General features: G+C 45.3%; 6 protein-coding genes across 10 annotated transcripts; 2 read left to right on the forward strand and 4 right to left on the reverse strand.

Annotated features, from left to right (window-relative positions):
* Positions 1 to 122: 122 nt before the first annotated feature.
* Positions 123 to 4,817, reverse strand: LOC133844471 (ankyrin-3). Of its 2 annotated transcripts, none has more exons than XM_062278478.1 (6): positions 4,629 to 4,817; positions 3,804 to 4,515; positions 3,225 to 3,512; positions 2,830 to 3,162; positions 2,343 to 2,446; positions 123 to 2,289 (listed from the first exon to the last, which is right to left on the reverse strand). In XM_062278478.1, the coding sequence occupies exons 2-6, from the start codon at positions 4,327 to 4,329 to the stop codon at positions 1,396 to 1,398; spliced, it is 2,145 nt and encodes a 714-aa protein (XP_062134462.1). In that variant the 5' UTR covers positions 4,330 to 4,515; positions 4,629 to 4,817; the 3' UTR covers positions 123 to 1,395. The 2 variants fall into 2 exon arrangements, with proteins under 2 accessions (XP_062134462.1, XP_062134461.1); XM_062278477.1 differs by having other exon boundaries at positions 4,619 to 4,817.
* Positions 4,818 to 4,908: 91 nt separating this feature from the next.
* LOC133844473 (DNA polymerase delta subunit 2) lies at positions 4,909 to 6,364 on the forward strand. The gene has a single exon (XM_062278482.1). The coding sequence runs from the start codon at positions 5,020 to 5,022 to the stop codon at positions 6,313 to 6,315; it is 1,296 nt and encodes a 431-aa protein (XP_062134466.1). The 5' UTR covers positions 4,909 to 5,019; the 3' UTR covers positions 6,316 to 6,364.
* LOC133844480 (U6 snRNA-associated Sm-like protein LSm8) lies at positions 6,355 to 6,775 on the reverse strand. Its single transcript, XM_062278496.1, has one exon. The coding sequence runs from the start codon at positions 6,673 to 6,675 to the stop codon at positions 6,388 to 6,390; it is 288 nt and encodes a 95-aa protein (XP_062134480.1). The 5' UTR covers positions 6,676 to 6,775; the 3' UTR covers positions 6,355 to 6,387.
* A 92-nt stretch (positions 6,776 to 6,867) lies between these two features.
* Positions 6,868 to 7,832, forward strand: LOC133844476 (large ribosomal subunit protein mL46). The gene has a single exon (XM_062278485.1). The coding sequence runs from the start codon at positions 6,958 to 6,960 to the stop codon at positions 7,756 to 7,758; it is 801 nt and encodes a 266-aa protein (XP_062134469.1). The 5' UTR covers positions 6,868 to 6,957; the 3' UTR covers positions 7,759 to 7,832.
* Positions 7,833 to 8,391: 559 nt separating this feature from the next.
* LOC133844466 (spectrin alpha chain) lies at positions 8,392 to 25,479 on the reverse strand. Of its 4 annotated transcripts, XM_062278469.1 has the most exons (8): positions 25,341 to 25,479; positions 14,947 to 19,067; positions 14,527 to 14,586; positions 11,323 to 13,246; positions 10,655 to 11,258; positions 10,392 to 10,421; positions 8,723 to 9,323; positions 8,392 to 8,653 (listed from the first exon to the last, which is right to left on the reverse strand). In XM_062278469.1, the coding sequence occupies exons 2-8, from the start codon at positions 18,934 to 18,936 to the stop codon at positions 8,525 to 8,527; spliced, it is 7,338 nt and encodes a 2,445-aa protein (XP_062134453.1). In that variant the 5' UTR covers positions 18,937 to 19,067; positions 25,341 to 25,479; the 3' UTR covers positions 8,392 to 8,524. The 4 variants fall into 4 exon arrangements, with proteins under 4 accessions (XP_062134453.1, XP_062134455.1, XP_062134454.1 ...); XM_062278471.1 differs by lacking the exon at positions 14,527 to 14,586; XM_062278470.1 differs by lacking the exon at positions 10,392 to 10,421.
* LOC133844467 (protein disks lost) lies at positions 19,597 to 25,479 on the reverse strand. Its single transcript, XM_062278473.1, has 2 exons — positions 25,341 to 25,479; positions 19,597 to 23,495 (listed from the first exon to the last, which is right to left on the reverse strand). Exon 2 carries the CDS (start codon positions 23,383 to 23,385, stop codon positions 19,702 to 19,704), a length of 3,684 nt encoding a protein of 1,227 aa, XP_062134457.1. The 5' UTR covers positions 23,386 to 23,495; positions 25,341 to 25,479; the 3' UTR covers positions 19,597 to 19,701.
* Positions 25,480 to 25,525: the final 46 nt, after the last annotated feature.

Raw genomic sequence — 25,525 nt, forward strand, 5'->3', positions numbered from 1 at the left:
CAACCGTCGTTAAACGCCATTTTTAAAAATGCATTTTGCCGTTGTGTGTATGTATGTATTTGTATTTATTTTTATTTACCGATAACGATAGCAGTTAACGTTCGGTAACAATTCGATTGAAAATGACATTACAGATCAGATTAACAACTCTTTTTTTTTTGTTTTGTTTTTTAAGCAACAATAATTACAATAATAATTATATGTATATATAGTATATGTATAACACTTGTTAAATTGCCTTCAAATATACAATATTCTAAAAAAAAGAGAACCCCGAATTGTTCATCAAAAAACAGCCTTAAGTTTATGCAGATGTCGATAAACGTGTACGTGTGTGTGTGTTTCTGTGTTTGGGAATTTGCGTGTGTTGTGTGTTGTTGGGCATAAGATTAGCTTAAGAGCGATGGTGGGCCTTGTGTGAGGGGGTGTTGGTGTGGATGTGATTCTCTATGGGGGCGGGGCAGATGCGCATTTTGAAAGCACAACATGTAAAAGTTATACAATTTGATAGAGATACACAATACACAATTTTAGTAATGAGCGTTTTGTTTTTAGTTGTTGTTAACAATAGATTCGTATCAAAGAAATTGCACATGTTTGATTTTTGACGATGCTTTTTAGGTACGTTTAAGCGTTTTCATATCATATCCTTTTTAAATTACATATTTAATGCATGTGTATTGGTATATATACTATACTACATATATACTGTAAATTCATATACAACAAGAAAGAAAAACAATCTTCGGCTTTGCCGAAACACAAATACCCTTGCAGAGTCATATCAACTTAACATAATTTTTAAGAAACAAAGTTTTATATGGTAAATCATAACTCTTTTCTGATTGCTGCCATGTCAGCTTTATGATATTTTAGTCCAATTTTGATAGATTCAAACTTTGCACAGCAAAAGGACAAATTTTTGTATAAATATAGTTTTAAAAGTGTGCTAGTAACTTGACTATAAACAGACAGACTCTAAGAAACAGGAGGTTCACATTTGCAATATAACATTTAAATTTGAATATGGCGATAAGAACGTCTTCCGACACACATAAATATAATACAATATGAAATTCTAATGTTCCAATTTGATTTTACAATAAGAAGAGCGTTTGCAAATATTCCAACTCTAAGTGGTTCCAAATTTGCTAGTCGACATTATAATACCCTCTGCTAGGGTATAATTATGTATAAGTGTGCTAGTTGTGTGTGTGTGCGTGGTTTGTGTTGGGTGGCATGCCAAATATTATATAGCTTAACAACAATTGCATTTATGATTGATTCTAGTTGTAGTTGTAGTGGTAGTTGTTTCTAGTCATTGGTCGTTAAAAAGTTAACATTGACATTGACACGCTTTTATGCTTTATCTAGTTATTTATACGCACACACTTGTTATCTCTCAAATTGCAGCACATAATCCTTGAGTGGACCTGGCAAATTCAATCGATTCACATTCTGGGCCAACTTCCGGTTCATCGACTCATAGATCGCCATGCGAGCCAATTGCTTGAGACTGCGTGGCCTGCGATAGAGTGTCGAGATCAGGGCTATCAATTGTTCCGTTTTCTTGCTCGGCACTTGGGCGACATAGAAATTGTGCAGCGACTTGAGGCAATTGTAGAGCGGCTCATGCTCCATGGTCAGATAGAAGAGATGGATAATGCGTGTGAAAGTTAATTGCGGATCGTTGAGTATAAATTCCTTTTTCGTGATCAGTATAATGTAGTAGAAAAGCAGATAGCGTGAGTTTGTGCGAAACGAGTTGCGAAACGTATTATCGCCCATGGCAGCAGCGGCTCCAGCTCCACCACCTCCACCTCCTCCTGCACCACCACCACCGCCACCTCCAGCTGCAGCACCGGCTCCTCCTCCTCCGCTGCCCAGTGCTTCACCGTAGCTGGCAATTTCACTTGAGAAGATCGCAATGCCAGGCGTGGTCTTACTGCTGAGCACAATATTGGGATCGGCGCCGTATTGGATAAGCGTCAGAGTTAACTCATAGATGCATTCCATATCGTGGCAAGTGCGCACATTCTGCACCATATCCATGACGGCTTGCAGAATGTGTTGATATGTCTTGTTGCAGTCGAGGCCATGCTGAAGCAGCAGCAGCAGAATGTTCTTAATAAAGTCGAAATTTGTGCGTTTCTGTGCATCACAGTTAAGCGTAAAGTTCTCGCTGACCGTAAAGACCAGCACATGCAATGGCTTCAAGTTCGCTCGATACGAACAATTTGGATTTGCGCCATGCTGCAGCAGGATGCGTATGCAGTTCAAATAGCAAACCTGTAGAGAAATGTATGCATTAGAGAGTGTGCGACAAAAAGTCAATTACTCACCTTCATTGAGTGCGTGAAATGATGCAGATGATCCTTGTTAATTAGCGGCACCAGCAACACCATTATGGGCACGGAGCCATCACGGCCCACAATGTTGGGATCACCTAGAAAAACAGCAAATTATAAATAGTCGAACTAAATATTTTGATATCCATTGAGTCTATCTTTAACAGAAATATTCCTAAAAGAATATTTCAGAATTCAGTGCTTGAACTTTAACTTTATGCTTTAAACAAATGTGTTATTATTTAGATTTAAGTAATGTAGGCTTTAAATAACTTTCGTATTGTTCCAAATAAAGAATCGTTTTAAAATTAAACATAAGTCATTTTTTAGTTATTTGATAGAGCTAAAAAAAATATAGTATTTTTTGTATCAAGGCATGGAATATTCATATTAAACATATTCAATTAAAATTAAGTTCAATTCAATTGAAAGAAATTAAGATTTGCCACACATACGAAAGACAATAACATTAGATACCCACCATCTTCCCGAATGAGCATATTAAGCAGCTCATAGCAGACCTCCCAGTCACGCAGGTGGCGAAACACGCATGCCATGGCACTGTTTCCAGCCTGATTGATGGATGGCTTGGCGCCATTCTGCAGCAGAAAACGCACCAGATGCAGCACATCCCATTTGCTCCACTTGTCGTAGCCATAGCGTGCCTCCTCCAGGGCATAGCGCACAATCAGCGCATGCAACGGTGTATTGCCCAGCGTATCTGGTGCATTAATCAGCTCCTTGCAACCTCGATCCAGTAGTATGCGCAATGTGGCTTGCGTATCCTCCGCGGATTTGCGTGCAGCAAAAATGACTAGAAAATCAACAGCATTAATATGCATACAATACAATAAAGTATATTAACTTTTTTCTTACCAACATGCAACAGCGTCATCTGCTGGGTGCAGGTGCGTACTGTGGTGATGGCACCATGCTGTATGAGTAGCTCTAAGAAGCGTCCGTCATGCAGCACAGCATGATGTATGGGATAATATTCGTCCATAATGAGATTAATCTCCTCGGATCGTGTCACGACCAGCTGCTGCACACAGTTCCAGGCGCCTCGCTCGCATGCCAAGTGCAGCAGCGGCTTCTTAGCACGAAATGGGATCCAAGGTTCTTCCATCTTTTGAGTCATCATGCTGAGCACATTATACTGATCACCTACATAAAAAGGGGAAATAGTTAACAGATTAGTATACATATACAATAGAAGAAGCGAGACCAAATTGGAGTTATGCAAATAAGAAAATTATACAAAATTATTTCAAAATAAAAAAGATATGAATTACTTTTCAATTAAAAAATAATCAATAAGAATTATACATTATACATATTATCAAATAAAACGTGAAAAAATTTTAAAAGAGATTACATTGTTCAAATGAAAAACTAAAAATTGATTTTCAATAACTTTGAGATTAAAAATTTATATTTGGAACAAAGTCTTCATACCATCGATGGCATAGCAGAGCGCGTTTTGGAGCTTCGTGTTGAGGCGTTCGCTGACATCGTCCACGTTGCTGTGCCACTTCCCGCTCTCCTCGCAGTTGTGCGAATGGGCGCCGGGAAAACACATGCGTGTGTCGGCATCGATGCGAGCACCATGACGCAGGAGCAGCTCCACACACTCCTCGTAGCCACGCAGTGTGGCAATGTGCAGGGGCAGAGAGCAGGGCGCCCGATTGACGTCGGGTCGATGGCGATGGAGCAGCCATTTGGTGAGATCGATGTGATTGAGGCCAACACTGCGCTGCAGTATATTGTAGCCACAGTCGTCGTGTATGACCAAGATATTCTCGTTCTTGGGTATCTGAATCAGCAGACTCTCAAGGGTTTGCAATGAGATTTTTGGATTGGCACGCAAAATTTCGAATAGTGTTTGGATTTTCTCCTCCGTCGCTTTGGATACCTTGTGGCCATCACGATGGGAGAGCAGTGCCGAGCCCGAACGAAACACTTGACTCACCGAGCCACCCATTTCGTTCTCTTCCCACTCCTCCTCCTGCTGCTTCTGCTGTGTAACAATGGAGCTGCAGTTACAGTGAACACTAGAGATGCAAGGATGGGGGCGCAATGATCAATGTTTTGGAATGGATCACCAGTGTGTCGTCGTCTGCATGTTTGCGACGCAGTTTTTTTTCGGATCGATCGTCGTCGTTGTTCTCTACAATGCACAGAAACAATAACAATAAACAAAGTGCGTCGAGGGCAGAGGCAGCGAGCAAAAGACAAGAAAAAAATCAATACAGAAACGAGCTTTCACACACATTTACACACAATTCTTCAGCACTTGGCACTGCACGCTCGCTGCATTTGTTTATGCCATTTGCAATTGTCCATGATTTGTGGCATTTTTATACACCAATTTCAACGTTAAAATGCATTTTCAAAAAGCCTTTTATTGCCCTGCAAAAACCACCACAAACAAGAGCCAACAACTTTTTCTACGCTGCAAATTGTAAACGAGTTAATCTCTCTCTATATCAGCTGGTGACTATCGAAAGTCGATAGGATAAACCACTTCAATCGATAACGCTTATGTTTTCCGCTAGCCCTGGCACATGTGCATTGTTGTGTTTGTTGATTGGCGCGTAAAAAGAGCAGACGGCACAAACTGTATCGAAATAGTTTAAAGTTAATAAAAAGTAAGAAGTAATACAGTTGCAACATGGCCAAACGCCTCGAGTGTCCTTACGAAAATCTTAGCAGTGCCTTTCTGCTGCAGTCGAGTGACTATCAGAAGCAATTCTTTCATCTTTACGCACATCGTTTGGCTGAAATGACGCGTTTGCTGAAACCACTGGCACAATCGAAATGGGGTAAGGAGATGCCCATAATGAAGCTGTGCGAGCTGCGCGGAGAACAGGATGTTCACTGCATCATCATTGGCACTATTTACAAGCATCAACAACACAAGCCCAGCATTTTACGAGACATCTCCGAAGAGAACCAACTGGCGCCGCAGCCTCAGCGACAGAATTACTCTGAACCGGGTGACAAAGTCATACTAGAGGATGAGCTGCAGCGTGTGCGATTGCAAGGTGATCACATCGCTGGCCGCAGTCTGGCTACTGGCATTGTATGTGCTGTTAAGGGCGGCACCGACTCCGAGGGCTTTTTCAATGTGGAGGACATACTCTTTTTCGAGAGCGGACCACAAAAGTCGCTGACATTGAAATCGCCTGCCAAGCTGGTGCTAGTGTCTGGCCTCGATCAACTGCAGGCACACAACTATGTGGATGCTCTGAACATGTTTCAATATTGGCTCAGCGGCAGTTTGGGCAATTCAAAGGATGCTACGTCAATGGTACGTTTGATTGTTGCTGGCAACTCAGTGCGCAGCACAGCGGTAGCCAATGTGCCCACATTGCAAGTGGCACGCAGCCAGGCGAATGCCAATGATACTGTGCAAGCGGTCAGCCAGTTGGACAGCTGGTTTGCTGCTTGGGCGCAAGCCCTGCACGTTGATCTAATGCCGGGCGCCTATGATCCGGCCAATTTCATGTTGCCACAGCAGCCATTCCACAAATGCATGTTTCCACAAGCCGGGCGACTGTCTTCCTTCCAGGCTGTGTCTAATCCCTACAGTTGTCGGCTGAACAGCGCATTGATTGTTGGCACTGGCGGTCAGAATGTGGCAGATCTGTTGCGTAGCACTGGACTGGAGTCGTCGTTGGAGGCGTTGCGCTGCACGCTCACTTGGGGCCACATTGCTCCCACGGCGCCAGATACTCTGGCCTGCTATCCGTACATTGAAAGCGATCCCTTCATTATGCGGCAATGTCCACATGTGTATTTTGCTGGTAATTGTGAGAAGTTCGAGACGGAGCTGCATGTTGGTACCGGCGACAAGCGAACGCGTCTGGTTTGCGTGCCCAGCTTCAGCAAGACACAGAGTGTGGCCCTGGTGGATCTAGAAACGCTCGACTGTCGCGAGATTAAGTTTAACGTAGAATCTGAATAAGAAACAAGAGTTTAAGTCGTATAATAAAGCACAAAAGAGTATTTTAACATTTCTTGAGTTTTATTCGGTTGCTTAATGTACGACAGGTCCAAGGGGTTCGCCTCGTATGTTGGCCAAATCCAAACGGGAATCGATGCTATCATCTATCAGTCCAATTACAGCAATGTTGTCGCCGCGTATAATGTGCAGTCCAAGCACAATCTGTTCGATGCCCGCTGTTGTGGAGAAGACGCGTTCATGGCACTCGTCGATGATGATGTTGATGGTCTGATCGAAGCCCTTGAGTGTGCCTATGAAATTGCGTCCATCCGCCGTGATAATGGACACTGTGTGATTGATATACGACTCCAGGCCGGACATTTTGCCAGCTTCGCTTAAACGTATTTGTCGCAAAAATGAAAACAAACAAAACGAGCGCAAATCTCGTTCCCGAAGAGCTGGAGATGGCAAAACACCGATGGCTTTATTGAATTGCAGTATCGATGTTCATTAACATCGACTAAATATTCCGAAATGCGATATTTTTTTCGTCCGATAATTAATCATATCGATGGGGAACAGCTGTTCGATTGCTGCTCATGTAATCCGAAGTAGAGGCTACTCCTCGTTGCTACTTTATAAAATCAGATTCAAGACTTAAAAATGTTCCGCCGTCTCACACAAATCAGTGCCAAGCAACTGGCACGCACTCAGTCCACTGCTGCGACAGGTGCCGCAAAAGAGAAATGGGATCTGTATGCTGGCGTGCTTGTCGAACGATTGCCGGTGGTGTCCAAAACACTGAATCCCCTGGAGCGACGGTTTCAGGATATGTTATTGAATGTCGAGTATGAGAACAGCTTGAAATCGGATCACGAGTTGAAGCACGAGCGAGATCTGGTGCAGCTAGAGCAGATTAAGCAAGGTAAAGTGCAGGTGGATCTGGACGAAGGTGTGGCCAAGCAAACTGCTCAGGATTTGAAAGATGCTTACATCGAGGAACTAAAGAAATTCGAGGCAGCCCCACGTACCACACCTGACGATGCGGCTAACAAAACCAGCTCCACAGATCGCTGCCTGGAAGACACACTGTATCTGCTGGTGCAGCAAAAGTTGGGACAACAGCAGCATTTACTTCTGCCGCAAGGTCAGCGTCAGGAAGGTGAAACCATGCGCCAGACAGCGGAGCGTGTTGTGCGTGAACAATGCGGCAATGACCTGAAGGTGCTGTTCTATGGCAATGCTCCAGTTGGCTTCCACAAGTACAAGTATCCAAGCAATCAGCGTGCCAACAGCGTTGGTGCCAAGGTCTTCTTCTTCCGGGCTTCTCTGCGAGCTGGCAATGTACAAGCAGGGACAAAGGATACGCCTGCTCTTCAATACGAATGGCTGCCCAAGGAGGCGCTCAGCCAGAAGCTGAAGAATGCCGCCTATGCGGAAAGCATCAATAAGTTTTTGATCTAATTTAAATGTATTTCTGTTGCGTCATTTTCCTAGTTAAATAAAATCGATTGATTGCGATGTTAATCAATAATAAAACGCATTTGTTTATAACATTTTGAAGACATGCAGCAGTATATATTTGATTTGCAATATGTTGAAGTGTAAACACATACAGAGGCAAATGTTTGTATATATTTTTCTTTTATAAAATTTGTTTATTTTTTTTTGCATATTTTACTACTTGCATTTCGTATAAACTGGAGATAAACTGAAAATATTCTGTTTATTACTGGGTTTATTTTGTATCTTAAATTTGATCATCTTTCAATTACAAACATTGAACAATTAGAAGAGGCATAGAAAATGTTTTGTATATTATTTGCTTGCAAGCCAAGCTGTCGTTTAAATATCTTTTGCGTATTGCTCTGATTAATATGCATAGTTTTTATATGTTTTTTGTATAGAGTATTTATTTCGATTAACATTGTCTCGGTATCAGAATTTAAGATACTTTTCTGGGGGATCAAGAAATAAATGCAAAGAAACAAACCGGGAAATTAATTGCTGATAAATAGTATTTTGTATTGAAAGTGCAGTTATTGTTTGTTTTGTTTTGGATTCATTGTGGCATTAATTCTTAAATAAGCATAAAACTGTTGGACTTAGATACTAGAATTTATCGAAAATAATCGTGTAAATATATATTATTACTTTTCTTTTTTTTTCTATATTTTTAGAAATAGATTGTAAGACATTTTCTCAGGCGCCATTAAATAAACATCGCGATCTAATTCTGGAATAGCGTTCGCGTGAAATCTATGTAATCTAAAGCATCTTTAATGGGCTGGCCAGAGCGCGGTTCCGAGAATGGTTTCATACGCTGCACACAATAGTCCGCCATGTCCTTGGTGAGGTTCTGTAAGGCAAAAGAAATTGTACATTGAATATCTGATTCCCAATTTGAATAATGTTGCTGTCAACTTACGCAGTAGAGCTCCTCCTTGGTAACGTAGGGGCGGTCAGCGGCAGTGATGGCGCGGAAGGCATTCTCGATTTCTTCGTAGGATTGCACGTTTTCGGTTTCCTTGGAAATCATGAATGCAATGTACTCCTGCAGGGAAACATAGCCATCGCGGTTGGGGTCAACAACATCGAGTATAGCCTCAAATTCTGGATCGGGTTGTCCCTCCTCAACCATGGGCAGATCGTAGCCAAGAGCGCGCAGACATGATTTGAATTCCTGGTGGTTGAGTTTGCCGCTCTTGTCCTTGTCGAAATGCTTGAACATCATCGAGAACTCCTTCAGTGAATCTTCCGAGACACCCGAATGATTACGCGCCTGAATCTGTTGTTCCAAATTGTGCTGCATACGCATCGAGAGTTGATCCAATTGATCCCATTGCTGTGCGAGTCCAACAGTCGAGTGTTCCGTGTAGCGGTTGTCCAAAATCAAATGTTCCTCAAGCAGTGCACCAAGTTCCTCGATCTTCTTCAGATCCACGCGACGAGCACGCACCTCGGTGGCCTTGACACGCAGTGCTTCCAATTGCTGTTCCAATGATCCGGAGCCTTCCATCATTGATGTTCTGTATATTTCGGAAGAATTTGATGTGAGTTTGTGTGTAGATTTGGAGTAGATAAGGATTTATTAGTAAGACACGATAGAGAACGACACAAGGTTTTCTTTTAGGTATTAAAATCTTTTTAAAGTTATAATGGATATAATGCATAAGAAAAGCAAATCTTGTTAGAGGTCTGTTTGGTTAAGGGCGGCAGTTTGTTGACAACTAAATTGTTTTCCTCTTATGTTCATATATACAGGTGTCTTTTGATTTTTTCAACAGGAGTTACGAGTGTAATAACAATGTGCAATGACACTGGCTGACAACTAAGCGCAGCGATCAACTCGTGTCATTGCACTGAAACTGATTAAACTGCAGCAATGGGAATGGGTCGTTTGTTTTTAGTGTTGTTTAGGAATGAATTTTGAAATTTTATTCAGCAACTAATAAAGACGATACAAAGTTTAGTATTTTTTTTTTTTGACTATAAAGCGAGCTAAAATTGAATTAAATTTAGAGTAGAGAAAAAGAAAAAACGCCAAATGGTTGTTGAAGCTACTGATAAATTGAGAAAAACGCTTTTTGGAATATAAAAATAAATGCAAAAATTTTCGCATTGACTACAGTTTTTTGTAAAACTTTCATTAAACTACGTTTTTTACATGCTCAAATTTTAAATATTTTTTGGTAGAAAGTAAATTTTGGTGTTGCACAAAAAAGAAACTCGAGACTGACCGATCGATAATACTTAATCGATAATCGTTGCTAACGGTGCTCTAAATGCAGCTAGTTTTAAATACGCTCTAGAACTAGAACTGTTATCGTTATCGCTGCGTATCTAACCTAGATATATTTACAAAAGCAATGAAGGCACCAAAAGAGGCTCCTTTAAAATAATTAATTTCTTTTTTTTTTGCTGTTAGTGAGCGCAAGAGCGACGCAGCAGCTGTTAAACTTTTAGCTTGCCAAGGCAAACAACAATAAGAACAGAAACAGAAAACAATAACGAGAAAGAAAAATGATAAAAGATTGCAACCCAGCGATCAGAGATCGGATCGCATTGGAAAATGGGCAACCACTTCGCTTAATTACCCTTGACGATTATAACCCAGCATATAATATCTAGAAGAATATAGAATTGAACGTTTCAGTTACGCTTTTCATGGGACTTTGGGGGGCGGGAGAGTGAGCAAGAGGGAGACCACAAGAGTTGTTTTTAAATTATTATTTTTTTTAAATATGGATTGATTTTTTGTGTGGAAAGATTTGTTGGAAGGAACTGGACGCACCAACAACTGACAGAGAGATAGAAAGATAGCAATAGAAAGAGAGAAAAAGCTTAGGGGGGTACTGACCTCGTTTCGGTGAGCCATTGATGGAAGAGATTGGCGTGCTTGGCGAATTCCTTGCGAAGCTTATCGTTCTCCTCCTGACGCTTGGCCTCCTTGGCAAGTTCGCCATCGCGTTCCTCTATGATCTTTTGCAGATTACGCCAGGTCTCCTCAAGAGCTTCCATGGTGAACCATGTGTATGGGTTCGGTCCAACATTAAAGCTCTTGATCTTCTGGTCGAGTGCTGCCAATGCCTTAAAGTCAGCTTCGGCCGATGAAAGGGACGCTTGGAATTGTGCGTGGGCGTCACGCAACGCGCGTATTTCTTCGATCGAATTGCAGCGAACAGGATCTGTGAGATCCTCTTCGGCATTTTCGAACCAAGAATTGAAGGCCGAAGCTTTCTTGGCAAATGTCAAGTAGAGTTCCTCGATTTGGCGGAATTGCTCCTGCATGGCCAGCAAACGCTGCTTACGCGTATCCGACGCGTCGCGCAGTTTCTGCCAACGGGCGATGACATCGCCGTGACGTTTCAAGATCGCCGGCGATTGGGCGTGATTCGCATTGATCAATTGATCCTTCAGAGCACTTATGTTGTGAATGCCCTCCTGTTCAAAGGCATTGAGACCTGCAACACAAAAGCGATTAGCTTCCTATCTTCACAAAACGATAAAATATATCGTAATCCTTACCTGCATCGAATGTCTCCTGCTTGGTCAAGAGCGTTTGCACAGTGGACAAATCACGTCCGTATTCGTCGGAGCGCACATAGTTCTCCTTGTCATCGATCCAGCTCTCCACAACATCGGCCTTCCACATGAACTGCAGATACGCCGAGTTATCGAGCAATGCACCCTTGCGACGGGCAGCCAAGGCGTTCAAGTTCTCCAGCTTGTTGCGCAGCTGTTGGCAACGCTGAGCAATCGAATCGCCATGATGATTCTTGGCCTCGACCAGATCGCTGCCCTGTTCACAGATCAGCGAGCAGCGATCCTTATGGGCGGCAAAGTCCGTCTCGAAGGCATCGTGCTTCTTCAGCAGACCCTGAACGGCAGCCATCGAATCGCCATAATCCTCCACGGAGAGCAACTGCTGCTTCTCGGTAATCCAGGCCTCCTCTTCCTCCACCTGGGCCAAGAACTGCTGATAGGTCAGCGATTCGTCCAGCTTCTGACCGCGTGTGGCAGCCAAATTCTTGAGCTCAGCCCAGGCCTGATTGAGGGCCTTGAGACGCTGCTCAATTTCGGGCACACCCAAATTCGACACATCCATGAGCTTCTCGCCAGCCTCCTGGACGGCCTGAATGGCCGGCTCGTGGGAAGCCAGCTCGGCTTCGAGACGCTTGTGCTTCTTCTTCAGGTTCTGCACACCGGTCAAATCGCGACCGTAATCATCGGAACCGACGAGCAGTTTCTTCTCCTTGATCCAGCTCTCCTCGTCGGCAATGTCGCGGAAGAATTGATGGAGGGTCAGGGCCTCGTTGAGACGGGCCTGACGATGGGCAGCCAGATTGCAGATGCGCTCGTAACGCTCGTTGATGCTTTGACGCTTCTCCTGGATGCCAGCAGTATCGAATTGACCGCTCTCGACCAAGGAATCGGCCTGGTTGTTCATGTCCTTGATGCGGTCTTCGTGCGCCACGATATCCGCTTCGACCAACTGATGCTTCTTCATGAGGTTTTGGACAGATGCCAAATCCTTACCAGAATCCTCAGTGGTCAACAAACTCTCGACCTCGCCCAACCAGAAGTCCAAATCCTTGACAGCGGCAATATAAGTCCTCTGCTTGTTGGCCTCCTTCAATTTCAGCGACTTCTCAGTCGTCTTATGCGTCAGATACTCCCACTGATCAGCGATCTGCGTGAGACGCTTCTGCACCGCATCCTCCGAGCCGCTGCACTGCTTCTTATCAATCAAATTACCGCCCATCGCCAGCACGCTCTGAATGCGATCGGCATTTGCTGCCAACTCAGCTTCAAAGGCCTGATGTTTTTGATGCTTCGATTGAATGTTGGCCGGATCCTTGTAACTCTCCTCGGTGGCCAGCTGCAATTTCTCGGCGATCCAGTTCTCAATCTCATCGGCATCGCGTGAGAATTGCTGCAGTGTCTGCTCATCACCCAGACGCGAACGCTTCTCGATCAAACCCTCCTTGAGGTGACGCCAACGCTCGAGCACCTGCTTGCGCTTATCATCGACCAAATTGGAGGCATAATGATTCTGGGCAATCAACTGATCGGCCACAGTTTGCAATGCGGCAATCTTCTGCTCATGTCCATTAATGGCCTTGTCAAAGTCCTCGTGTTTCTTGATCAAAGCCTCCACATTGCCACCGGCATTGGCATCGTCATCGGCATTGAGGAAAGCCTCACGAGCCGACATCCAGGTCTCGGCGAGCTCACAGTCGCGCATGTACAGCTGCAGATCAAGATTCTGCTCCAGCTGCAGACGACGCTCGGTCCAGGCCTTCTCCAGATCCTCACGTGCCTTGGCCAGATCCTCGATCTTCTCCTTGATTTCAGGCGAGGCATAATGATTGGCCTGCAGCAGCTCGTTGCCGAACTGCTCGAAGGCGCCAAAGGTGCCAGCACGAGCATCGATCTCAGTGCGATGTTCCTGCATAATAAAAGGTAAAGATTAGTTGGCTGCACTTGCTAAAGGAAAAGATTTGTCAGGAACAGGTTTAACGCCAGAGGGTTAGAGAACAACAAGAATATAACAAGATGATGAGGCAGCTGTGTTTGGTTGGTTGTATTTTGTATACATTGCAGCTTCGAATAAGGTTTAGTTTTTAGTCAGAGAAACACAAGGAAATAGAACGTCGAACAGAACATTGAGTTGATGTTGATGATGAATTTGCTGGAATGGATATGGCGAGATGACGGCGACTGTACAAAGTTGAGTGTATTGTACAGGTTGGAGATGAAAGAGATTGTCCGTATATGTTTTGATTTAATAGATGGCGATAGTAAAAATGTTATGGAACAATTTGCAAGAAGGTGGTAAGATTATCTAAACAGCTTAAGATGAATATGTAAAGAAGAGATATTAGTTAAATTGTAATCAGTTGAATATGATACTTCTAATGTTTGGAAAAATTAGTGGACAATTGTCTGATCTACTACAATTATTTCAAAAATACTCTTCATTATACACAGAAATATAGCTTCGAGTCTGAAGTTGGCAGATAACAAGAGAAGTTTGTTCTGCAATCTATTACTGAATAGATCATAGATCTTAGTGTCCTAAGATGATAGTATTTTGCAATAAATGTTTTAATCTGTGGGTAGGATATTAAATTGTATGCATCAGAATGTTTTAAGTTTTTTTTTTTTTAAAAAAACTATCTCCTCATAACTATAGTTGCCAAAATATAACACAAATTTTAAAGTACTTTCGATTTGAGGATTTGCATACAAATGAAGCTGTGACGTGACTGAAATATAAAAATGTTTATAATGGGCAATGATGTGGTCGATATGTATATTATAGTATGTGACGAAAAGTAAATAAAAAACATGTTGATAGAGAGTAACAAGTTTTAAGCGTTATTAGATAACAACAATATGTGTAAAGGTAAATTTGTAGAGATGGTCGCGTGTTACGAAACTAAGCCCGACACACGACCAACTCAAGTAGAGTTTCAAAAGGGGTTATTTGAATAGCTGGCGAGCTGTATGGTTATTCACAATGAGCAACATTATTGTGAATAGCCAAAGGGCATTAGCTGAAAGTGCCAAAGAATATAAATATAGAACTGCAGTGTTGTGTGGGGCAGTAAACACACTGAGGAACTAAGGAACAAACAACAAAAACACACGAATCGATGGATGGATAAGATGATAAGTGTCGGTTGATATGGTATGGATATATGGATGATATACGAGTAGAACTACCTCGTCGCTGGATGGTGATGCGCTGCTGCCCAGCGTGAACTCAATTTCAGCACGATGTGCCTGTGTTTAGAGATGAGAAACAAAACCATGGATTTATATAATTGATATTTCATGAACCGTGAACCGATATCGAGATATTGTTGTTGACGATTGTTGTTTAGGTTGTTTTTTTTTTGGAGTTGACACAGCAGACGTTGGGATATATTTATGATGATGATTGTGGAGAAATCGGGAATTGAATTTTTGGGCGGAGTCCCCGCAAACAAAACAAAAAGAACGCAAGGAAGAAAGTCTAAATTAAATTTGAATCAAAACCAGAAAAAAGTTGAAAGTATTGAAGACGCAAAAGTTATCCAAAACTCTTACATCTTCAAAAGCAAAGGGCAGATTCAAAGGGAACTTGTGGGAAAATCATTTTACCTGATGACGTTCGATGAGCGCCTCGGCACCTGTGACATCATTAGCCAGCTCGTCGGAGGTGACCAGACTCATCATTGAGTTGATCCAGGCCAACAGATCGCGATAGTCGCTGAGGAAGCGCTGCAGATCGTACGAGTCGAGCAGCTTCTCCTTGCGGGCGGTCGACTTGGTGATGATTTGATCCCACATCTCGTTGATCTCCTTCTGCTTGGCATACGTCTGTTCGGCAGTATCCGGATGCGATTGCATCAAGCGGTTGGCAGTCTCGTCCAACTGACGAATCTTATCGCGCAAGGCGGCCAAATCACGCTCCACACCCTCGTGCTTGCGCTGTAGAGTTTGCACACTGCGCAGATCCTTGCCCAGGTCATCGTTATTCAAGGCATTTGCCTTCTCGGCAATCCAATCCTTGGTCTCATCGATGTCACGATGGAAACGCTGCACTTCATGAGCAGAGCCCAATTGGCTGGCCTTCTCGGCGGTCAACGTTTGCAGATTGTTCCACTTCTCGTTCAAGTCCTGCATCTGAGTCTGAATCTTGAGAGCAGCCTCAGTTTGACCCAACGAAGTCAACTGCACGGCAATCTCATTCATGTTAGCCAAACGCACCTCGTTGGCCTTCAGATCGTCGTTGAAGTCGTCGAACTTCTTCTGCAGCACCTCGACCTCCTCGAGATCCTCACCGACCACATCGGCGATCTGGGCATGATTCTCCTTGTCGCGAATCCATTGAGCCAAGTCGGCGGCTTCACGGACCAGCACATAAGCCTTGACGGTCTCGTTCAGCTTGTTCTGACGCTCACGCGCCAAAGCAAGCAGATTATCGTACTGCGAGTTGATTTGATTCTGACGCTTGGCAATCGAATGATTGTCCACGAGGTTCTGCTGCGATGCACTCAAACCGGCCTCGATCTTCTTGATGTAGGCGGCGGGCACGAAGCCCTGGCGATCGTTGACCTCCACCTTCCACCAGTCCTTGTTGTTGGAGTTCAGCAGCGTCAGCACATCACCCTTCTTCATGGACACCTCACGCGGCGACTTCTCGGTGTAATCGTACAAGGCGACCACACACTCCTTGCCGGTGATATCGACCACAGGTGTCTCCTGCTGGCGACAGTTCTTGGCCTGCTCCTGCAGCGCCTGAATGGTATTGCCAAAGGCTTCCAGATCAGAGACAAGCGCTTCATGCTTCTTCAGCAGTGCCTCCGAGGAGTCTTCGTCCTTGCCGTAATCGCTACCAGTGGCAATTGGTTCCTTCTCACGCATCCACGACTCGGCTTCGTTGGCATCGGCAAAGTATTGATGTGCCTGCAACGAATCATCCAAATCCTGCTTGCGCTGGTTCGACTTGTCCTTCAGGGTGTTCCACTGCTCCTGCAAAGCTTCGAGACGTTGACGAATGTCATCGCTGGCAAATGGCTGATCCTTGAGCATATTCTCGCCAGAGCTAATCACATTAAGCAGACGCGCCTCGTGGTTGTTGATCTCGGCGAGCACCGCTTGGTGTTTCTTGATCAGATTCTGCACACCGATCAAATCGCGACCGCGATTCGTGGAGGCGGCAATGGGCTCCTTTTCGCGTATCCAGGCGGCCTCGTCCTCGAGGTCGCGGAACAGTTGCTGCACCTGCAGCGAGTCCAACAGATGCTGCTTACGCTCGCCCATCGGCGCGGCCAGGGCGGCGTAGCGTGCCGACAGATTGCCCTCCTTGTTGCGGATGTTATCGGCATCAAAGTGGCCCGATTCGATAAACTTGTTCGCGGCCACATTGATGCTCTCAATGCGATCTTGATGGGCCATCACATCGGCCTCCAGCAAAGCATGCTTCTTCTGCAGATTCTGCACCGATGTCAGATCCTTGCCATGATCCTCGGACAGCAACTGACCCTCGATCTCGCTGAGCCACAGCTCAATGTCTTCGATGGTGCGATTGAATTGCTGCTGCTGACAAGCCTCGTTCAGCTTCGTGCCCTTCTTGTCGGAAGCCTGGACGAGAGTCTCCCACAGAACCACGATCTCCTGCATGCGTGTATTGATCTGATCGGCAGCATAATGCTTCTTCTCGATCAGTTCGCTGCCCACATTGGTGATATCCTCGATACGGGACTTGTTGGCATTCAACTCATGCTCAAAGTTCTGATGCTTTTGCATTTTACCGTTGAGGTTAGTGGGATCCAAGTAGCTGTCATCGGTGGCGAACTTCAACTTCTCGCTAATCCAACCTTTGGTCTCATCGCAATCGCGTTCGAATTGCTGATAACGATTTGAGTCCTCCAGCAACTGGCGACGCTTTGCAGACTTCTCTTGGAGTGCAGCACGGCGAGCGAGCAGCATCTGGCGACGCTGGGCCACATCATCGGCAGCATAGTGCTGGCCATCGATCAGCTTGGTGGCAAAGATGTCCAGAGCCTTGATCTTCTCCTCCTGGGCAGCCAGACTCTTCTCAAAGTCCTCGTGCTTCTTGATCAGTGCCTCCACAGAGTCGAGCGAGTCACCAAGATCCTCGTTGGCCAGGAAAGCCTCTTGCTTGGCCATCCAGGTATCTGCCTGCTCGGTATCGCGATAGAACAGCTGCAGATCCATGCACTGCTCGTAGAGGATGCGACGATCCTCCCACAGCGACAGCAACGAGCTCTTGTCGTTCTCGAGTGCAGCCAGCTTCTCCTGGATCTCGGCGGCAGCATAGTGTTCACGCTCCAGCAGCTTCTGGCCGGATTCGGTGGTCAGCTTGAAGCTATCCTCACGTGCATCAATCTCACCCTTGTGCTCCTGATGACGCTCCAGCAATGCCTCAGCACCAGCCACATCCTTGGCCAGTTCATCGGCCGAAATGATGGCCTTCATGCCATTGATCCACGACACCAGATCACGGAAGTCGGCAAGGAAACGATGCAGATAGTACGATTCATCCAGCTTCTGTTTGCGCTCGCGTGCCTTGGCCGTTAAACTCTGCCAGTAGTTGGCAATCTCCGCCTGTTTGTCGCGAATCTGATCGCTGTGATCGGCATGAATGGAGCACAGACGCTGTGCCTCGGCACCCAAAGTGGACACCTTATCCTCCAGAGCGGCCAAATCACGCTCGACACCTTCATGCTTGCGCTGCAGCGCCTGCACGCTGGCCAGATCACGACCGTAGTCATCGGAGGAAAGCACGACATCCTTCTCGGCAATCCAGGCAACAGTTTCGTCAGCATCACGATTGAAACGCTGAATCTCATGAGCACCAAAGAGTTTCTCTTGGCGCACAATAGCCAGCTGCTTCAGACGCTGCCAGGCCTCGTTGAGCTCCTCCTTGCGCTTGGTGATCGTATCGCGCTCGGGATGTCCGTCTTGAATCAGTTTGTCGGCCAGCTGATTGACTTCAGTCACACGGTACTCCTGCGAGGCCATGTCCTTTTGGAACTCGTCAAACTTGCGCTGCAACACCTCAACGTGCTCCAGATCCTGACCAAACTCATCAGCAGTGACAAAAGTCTCCTTGTCCTTGATCCAGAACATGACCTCCTCGCATTGACGCAAGAATTGCACCAAGACCAAAGCCTGTTGCAGTTTCAGTCCCTTCTCGGCCAGACGGCTCAACAGCAGCTCCCACAGCTGATGCAGTTCATCGAGGCGACGCTGAATCGTCTCCGAGGCAAAGTGCTGCTGGTTGATCATCTCCTGGCCGGTGTTGTCCAGCGATACGATGGCATTGCTATGCGCCGAGACCTCAGCCTCGAAGGCCTGGTGCTTCTGGATCTTCGCTTGCAGATTGGTGGGATCGCGATAGCTTTCCTCGCTGGCTGCCTGTAGTTTCTCGTGAATCCACGACTCCAACTCATCGGCATCGCGCTTGAAGTATTGAAAGCGACGCGAATCCTCCAGTTTCTCACGCTTCTGACGTGTCTCGATTTTGAACTCATTGTAGCGGGAGAGCACCTGCTCACGACGCTCCTGTATGTCCTCGACGGTCTCGAGGATTTTCACCTCTTTCGGTGTGAAGTTCTCCATGTTGTCTAGTTTTGGTTCAATTCAGTTTCGTTAGATTCGTTCGTTATTGTTTAATTTAATTTAATACTGGCTGCTGCTTTTACTTGATGTGCTCATCCAAATTCCACTGCCCAAAGTTTGCCCGTGCTCAACTGCAAATAAAAAAAACAAAAGAGGGAGATGAGAGAGTGAGCAATAATTAATTTCAATTAGCTTTAAGCAGACCAGAGATTGCATAACCTCCATTCGCTCGCCATTCATCAGAATCAGCACAATGACACATACACAACATACTTCTCACTCACTCATCCACACATCACATTCAGACTAACCCAGACCGCTGCTTTGTCACACGCTCTCACTAACACACTGACATTACGCACTTGGCGCTGCACCGTGGTTAACTGGCATTCCAATCAGCATTTGCTGGTATTTTTCATAATTTCGCCATGTGTTGTTTGATGCTTGTCTCACAGTTCGTCCGATGACCGCATCGACGTCGTCGTCGTCTGCCTCGTCCCGTTTCCCGTTGCTCAATTCACACACAACTCAACGACAGATTCGTCAAGTTTGCGAGCAGTTTCGTTGACAGTGACGCAATCCAGCAAATTTCAATTATCGATAAGCCGCGTTATCTTATCGACGGTTCAAAAAAGCAACAGCATAAAATAGAAGTTGGAATTCTTGTAGTGCAAAAATAGAGGTTTATTCACAGCAAATTCATTTTGTATTTATGTATGTGGTATGATAAAATGAACGAATGACATAATTGAACTTTTGTTGAGCTTAAAAACTATCTAAATCTCGCGACAAATCCGCAAGCACTTCCATAAACAAATGCGATTTGCCATCGTCGTCAACGCGACTTGTGTCGCCTTCGCCCCGATTCTGTGAAACTTGCTGCAGCAGCTGCGACAAAGCATTCCACACCGGTGGTGTCCAGTTCTCCTTAAATAGTGGCATAAACAATTGATTTAGCTGCTCCATGTGCAACACGCCTGCATCCAACATGGCATGCAAAAGCTGTTGCAGCAACTGAAAGCCTGGCAAATGCAGACTCAACTCCTGCATAAATTGTACGCTGAGCAACGCTTCGAGACACTCGGGAGCATCACCCGGAACAGTTGCTGTGGCGATCAGCTGTGGTGATAGCCACACATCACAGCTAGCGCTGATCAGAGTTGGAGTGCAGAGTAAAGGCTGTCGGCAGATGAGCAACTGCAGCAGACGCACAACAATCGAACCGAGTAACTCGTAAAAGTATGTTGGTAATTGTGGCAGCTGTGCTGCTTGCCGCGTGCGCTGCATCAACTCGGGCAGCTCGCACATGTGACGCAAATGCTCCGGACGCAGACTGAGGCAGTGAATCCACTGTTGCAGTTCCTGCAGCAGCTGCGACAAACGCAACTCCACAGCGGCAGTATTGAGACTCATCTCATTGGAGGTGGCTCCAGTTGTGGCTGTTGATTGTGAGCTGTTCTTATTTGAGCGACACACTTTGCTGGCCACTTCCTGTAGATCCAGCTGATAGAACGTCGTCTGGCGCACGCTCGTCTGCAGCCACTGTTGCAACTGTGCCTGAGCCTGTTGCCGTATCAAGTGTGCATACGTCGAGCGCAACACTTCGTTGGTATTCTCCGGAAGCAACGCTTTTAACGATTGCTCTATGCGCTTGTCCAGCATGCCAGGCACCTGCTGCGTCCACTGCTGGCAGGCTTGTGTCCAGGCTTGCTGATAAATGCGCTGCAGTTCACGTAGTACCTCCGCCTCCTGCGTGGAACTAATGCCATTGACCAGCGCATCGGCTGCCGACTTGGCGGGCTGCAGTATCTGCTGCTGGGCATCCTTGACTACACACTTGAAGCTGCGCTCGGTGACGAATTCCAGCAGGCGACGCATCGATGCGTTCTGTGAGTGCAAAAAGGCTTCGTTGAGTTTGCGCTGAGGAGATTGCAGCTCCTGGGAGGAAGATTCGTTGCCCTGTTGCTCCGACTGCAGTTGTGGCTGACTTTTGACTCCACTGCTGTTGTTGCTGCTGCTCAACTGCTCCAATCGCGTAGTTATATACCTATAGCGTCCACTGCGTTGCGCCTGACGCTGTGATGGGGTGATGGCCACCCGAAAGTCGTGCAGAAATGGACACGCCACCGGCAACAGTTCCTCCAGCATAGCTGCGACTTTGCCCTGATCCTGAGCAAAGCACAGACTACGCAGGCAATCTTTGACTAACGCTGCAGTGGCCTCACTTCGCTTTCCCGAGGTGCGCTGGTTGTAGTAACCGCTGCTTAGAGTTGGCTGCGATTCCAGCAACCAACCGAGACAGCTGCGTGTGATGAACAGCGCACAAGACTGCAACGGCTGTTGAGGATTTGCTCTTGCCTCGCTGTACAGCGCATAGAGTAGCTCCAGTGTGGCCAGACTGGCCGGCAGCTGCAGTGAGACCAGATCCAGCATCATCAGATACTGCACCAACCAAGGTAGCGTGATCAACAACTTTCCCTGCTGCATGGCACGCTCTAGGTGCACACGCATCTCAAACGGTGGCTGGAACTGACGACGTAGCTGCAACTGTTGGGGGCAGGCATAGTTGGATGTGGCACGGTTGTAAGGCAAGGCATAAACATAACCAAGGAACTTGGCCAGCATCAGCAGCTCAGCCATGGCCTGAGGTCGCACCACATAGGGAGCTGCCTGCTCTTGCTCGGCCTCATCGTCATCCGGCTGCAGTGGCAACAACTCGAAACTGGAATCATTATGCCGCAAAAGTTGAACGTAAAGCGCCAGCTGAAGTTGCACGAGAAATGCTATAGATCCACAGTTGCTGATAAAATCTCGGAAGAAAGCTTGAGTGCGTGGAAATTGATCCTCAACGCTTGAGTTGCTGGTGACCAGACGTTGTGCCAAACGATTGAGACGCTGCTGATCGAGCTTTAGTCCTAATTCTGCTGGTGATTCGTGCGTCTCGCCGCTAGACATAAGCAGCTGGCTGACGAAGAGTTTGGCGAAATGCGACATATTCACAGCGTGCTCCGATTGCTTGAAGATCTCACGCACACTAGAGCCCAGTTCCAAGCTGAAGCTGAACATTCGATTGAGATGCGTTGTCTCCCAATGTTTGAGTGCCTCATAGAATAAATCTCGCTGCCGTTTGAAAGCGCAAAACTCATTTTGAGTTGGGAAATTGTCACGCGAATCCTTATCGTGCTGATAGTAAACATTCTGTTGCTGCTGTGAGTCTTGAGGAATCGCCTTGCTTTGCTGCTGTTTGCGCTGACAACTCGACTCTAGTTGCTGCTGCAGCTGCTGCGACAGCAACGATACACGCTCATGCTGCAACAGCACCGTCAACGATTTACGATCCAATTGGAGCAACAGTTGCTGTTGCTGCTCCAGCAGCTGCACCGCAAAGTAAATGCATTCCTTGTAACGCGATAGTAACGCAAGGGGCGAAATTTCTTCGGGACTTGCTACTTCATCGCTGGTTCCGCGTATGTTGAGCAACTGCATCGCATAACCAAGCTCACTCAGCACATTTGGCACTAGATTCAGGTCCATCAACTGTCCATAGATGGCAGCCAAAAGCTGCAACTGTTGTGGCTGGGTCACTTGATCCAAATCGATGGCAACACTGGGTGGCATCTCTGGTTCCCTTTCGGGGGGTTCAAACTGTTGGCTGGTTGCCACAGGCGCCTCGCTTTTAATTTCCTGCTTGTGTAACAACAGTGTTTTTCGCGCCTCCTGCTCAAGGGCGGCGCCTTGGCTGCGGTCCAGTTCACAGCTCTGCGAGAGGCGCAACAAGTTGTTCTCATTGCTGAAGGAGCTGTCGCCAAACGAGCTGCACGAGGAGACATTCTTGCTGATGGTCATGGGCAGCACACGACGTCGTGGCTTCTGTGATTTGTCTTGAGACGTTGCTGCTGCTGTTGTTCCCGTAGCTTGTGGCGTCACCTTTTTCTTGGCACGCTGATGTGGTGTGGCATTCAACATGAAGTCACCCAGACAAAAACTGCCACCACCAGCTCCTCCTCCACTACGATTTCCTTGAGATCTTTCGCTGCTTTGTGGCGTGCTGCTAAACTGCTGACTATGCTGGCCAGAGCGACGTCCTTGATGCTGCTGTGGCGGATTGTTGGACTGACGCACTGGCGTTGATGCGCTGCCAATGCTGAGATTGCTTAGCTGCGATTCGTTCAATGCCAACTCCGCCGGCGTGGGACGATTTGTCGCCTTGCGCACTGGCGTCAGGCATTTGGGAGTCTCGGATTCATTGCTTCCACTGGTTCGGAAATGTTGCTCCGTCTGTTGACGCAGTGCAGCCAAAAAGTAGATAGCGAAATTCTCCAAACTCTTGTTGCAGGGTTTGAAATATGTCAGCAATGTTTGGGGCAATTGATCCTTCGGTACTGCCTCCAGTTGTTTGAGCAGCTGCAGCAATTGGTTCTCGGGTTCCTCGACTTGCATTTGTTCCATTTTTATTTATAAATCTGTTATGTTTTGGTTTTTGTTTATTTTATGATTTTCTCTCTTTCTCTCTCATTACATATTTTTCTTTTTCAAATTCCAGACACCGTTTCCGTTTCCTGCAACGGAAGATGAGAGAAGAGAAATGTTTGTTGTCGTCTTTGTTTTTTCCAGAGTTTTTCATCATTTTGATTTTGCATTATTTTTGATCATTATTCATTTATTTATTGGTATTACTTTTTTTCCAACAGCACTTTCACACACACATACAAAAACTAAATTGAAATTTAGTATGCCAAATGCATATAATATAGATATACAAGATGATACTAAAAAAAAGAGATTATAAATAGTACGCGAAGATAGATAATTAACTAATTCACTAAGAGGCTGAAAAATAAAGTTAGGGAAAAGAACTCACGCTCTTTGTAGAATTTAGATAGGATAAAATCTTAAATATATGTATATAAACATTGAAAGCTATATAATTAGCGACAAAACACAACACAAACCAAACCACAATTTCAATTTACCACAAAATACAATTCCGAGATTCTGATAAGAAACGCTATGAAAAAATGCTACTCAAGATCGAGAATGAATTATGAATTAGCCTGAAGTTTATGAATTGGAAGATCAAGCGAGGTGACTTCAATTGACTCCATTTCACGATGACATCACCGCATATGGAAAATCTCAGATAACAGGGTGGGTCGGGGTAAGAAACACAAATACTACACATACATACATAGATAGAAACAAACACACACATACAGATGTATATGTATCTAAATATAATTTAGTCACGCGAGTATCACCCCAAAAAATAAATACAGCGCAGGAAATTGAAAAACATAGCCTAGGCCCAGGTTGGGTTTTTGTATTCAATGCAGCCATACAAAACAGCGCCCCAGTCACACACACACAAACACACATGTACACGCAACACATAAATACACACAGAGGCATTGAAGGCAATTTAACTGTTTATCGCGTACAAACAAAAACAACAACAAAAATACAGCCAATGAACGAGAGTACGAGAGAGAAAAAGGTAGCAAGAGAGTCGTGCCTGGAGTAAATTTTGTTTGGAATGTGACAAGAGAGCGTCAACGCTCTCTCTCCCCCTATTAATACTAATACACACAAAACAAGCACACACCTTACATACACACATAAGAAACATACAATGCGGCTACACACAAATATACATACATTAATTGAAGTGTCTATCAGAAATAGCTGGATGACGTAATGCGCGCAACTTGGAATTATGAGCAATAAGTGCGTTCAAAGTGAATACATTTTTGATTTATTAGAAGCCATTGCAATTAAACGGACTATTTTTAAAGTGGGCACCGGCAATTTGCGCTCTCATTAACCCAACTACATGTTTATGTTGTCGCTGACAAAGTCAAGGACATTTACGAAACCTGTTTATGCGCTTGTTTTTCGCGAATTGAACTCAATGTAATAATGTTGTTGTTCTACTCTGCTGCATTACATCTCTCCATGTTACATTTGAGCCTGCTCTGTACATCTCTCTCTCTCTCTCGCTTTCTCTCTACTGAAGTTGCCGCACAACCCGATGACGTACACATAGCACACACACACGCTCACACACACACTCGCATGTACGTGCTAATAAAAATGGAGCTACTAGATACTTTTTTCACATGTAGCCTTTTTGGGTACAGACTTTTGCACTAATTACACACATTGCAGAAGTATTTTTATTGATCTATTTTCTAATTATTATTGTAATTAGTTGTATGTGCACCGTAGCAATATTTAATTAGATTTTCTATGTGTATACATGCGACATTGGGGTGTGGTGCTGACCCGAAAATTGAAAATTTTCACTCACTCACACACACACGCATACAGCCACTCAAGCCGATTTTTAATTTCGTTTTATTGCTATTTATTCGAATGAAATATTGAAAATTTCATATGCAACTTACACTTTAGTGATCGCTAAATAGTTTTACAATAAATTTGTTGGCGTTTCTAAATGATACAATTGATTTTCCAACGTTTTTTCCTTTTTTCACGCAGCGCTCTAAAATTCCACGAACTGCACGGGGGACAAGCACTTTACAGACTCTTCTTCTTCGTAAATGAGCATGTTACGCGTAACAGAAAGCTG

Source organism: Drosophila sulfurigaster, chromosome 3, assembly GCF_023558435.1.
Source record: "Drosophila sulfurigaster albostrigata strain 15112-1811.04 chromosome 3, ASM2355843v2, whole genome shotgun sequence".
Classification (NCBI taxonomy): domain Eukaryota; kingdom Metazoa; phylum Arthropoda; class Insecta; order Diptera; family Drosophilidae; genus Drosophila; species Drosophila sulfurigaster.

Coding starts and splice junctions, on each gene's coding strand:
- LOC133844480 (XM_062278496.1), bottom strand. CDS start 6,675: ATGTCCGGCCTGGAGTCGTATATCAATCACACAGTGTCCATTATCACG.
- LOC133844476 (XM_062278485.1), top strand. CDS start 6,958: ATGTTCCGCCGTCTCACACAAATCAGTGCCAAGCAACTGGCACGCACT.
- LOC133844471 (XM_062278478.1), bottom strand. CDS start 4,329: ATGGGTGGCTCGGTGAGTCAAGTGTTTCGTTCGGGCTCGGCACTGCTC. Junction 3,163..3,224: donor GATGACGCTGTTGCATGTTG/GTAAGAAAAAAG, acceptor TTGATTTTCTAG/TCATTTTTGCTGCACGCAAA. Junction 2,447..2,829: donor TATGCTCATTCGGGAAGATG/GTGGGTATCTAA, acceptor CTGTTTTTCTAG/GTGATCCCAACATTGTGGGC.
- LOC133844466 (XM_062278469.1), bottom strand. CDS start 18,936: ATGGAGAACTTCACACCGAAAGAGGTGAAAATCCTCGAGACCGTCGAG. Junction 11,259..11,322: donor GCAGGAGACATTCGATGCAG/GTAAGGATTACG, acceptor TTTGTGTTGCAG/GTCTCAATGCCTTTGAACAG. Junction 10,422..10,654: donor CAATGGCTCACCGAAACGAG/GTCAGTACCCCC, acceptor ATATTCTTCTAG/ATATTATATGCTGGGTTATA.
- LOC133844473 (XM_062278482.1), top strand. CDS start 5,020: ATGGCCAAACGCCTCGAGTGTCCTTACGAAAATCTTAGCAGTGCCTTT.
- LOC133844467 (XM_062278473.1), bottom strand. CDS start 23,385: ATGGAACAAATGCAAGTCGAGGAACCCGAGAACCAATTGCTGCAGCTG.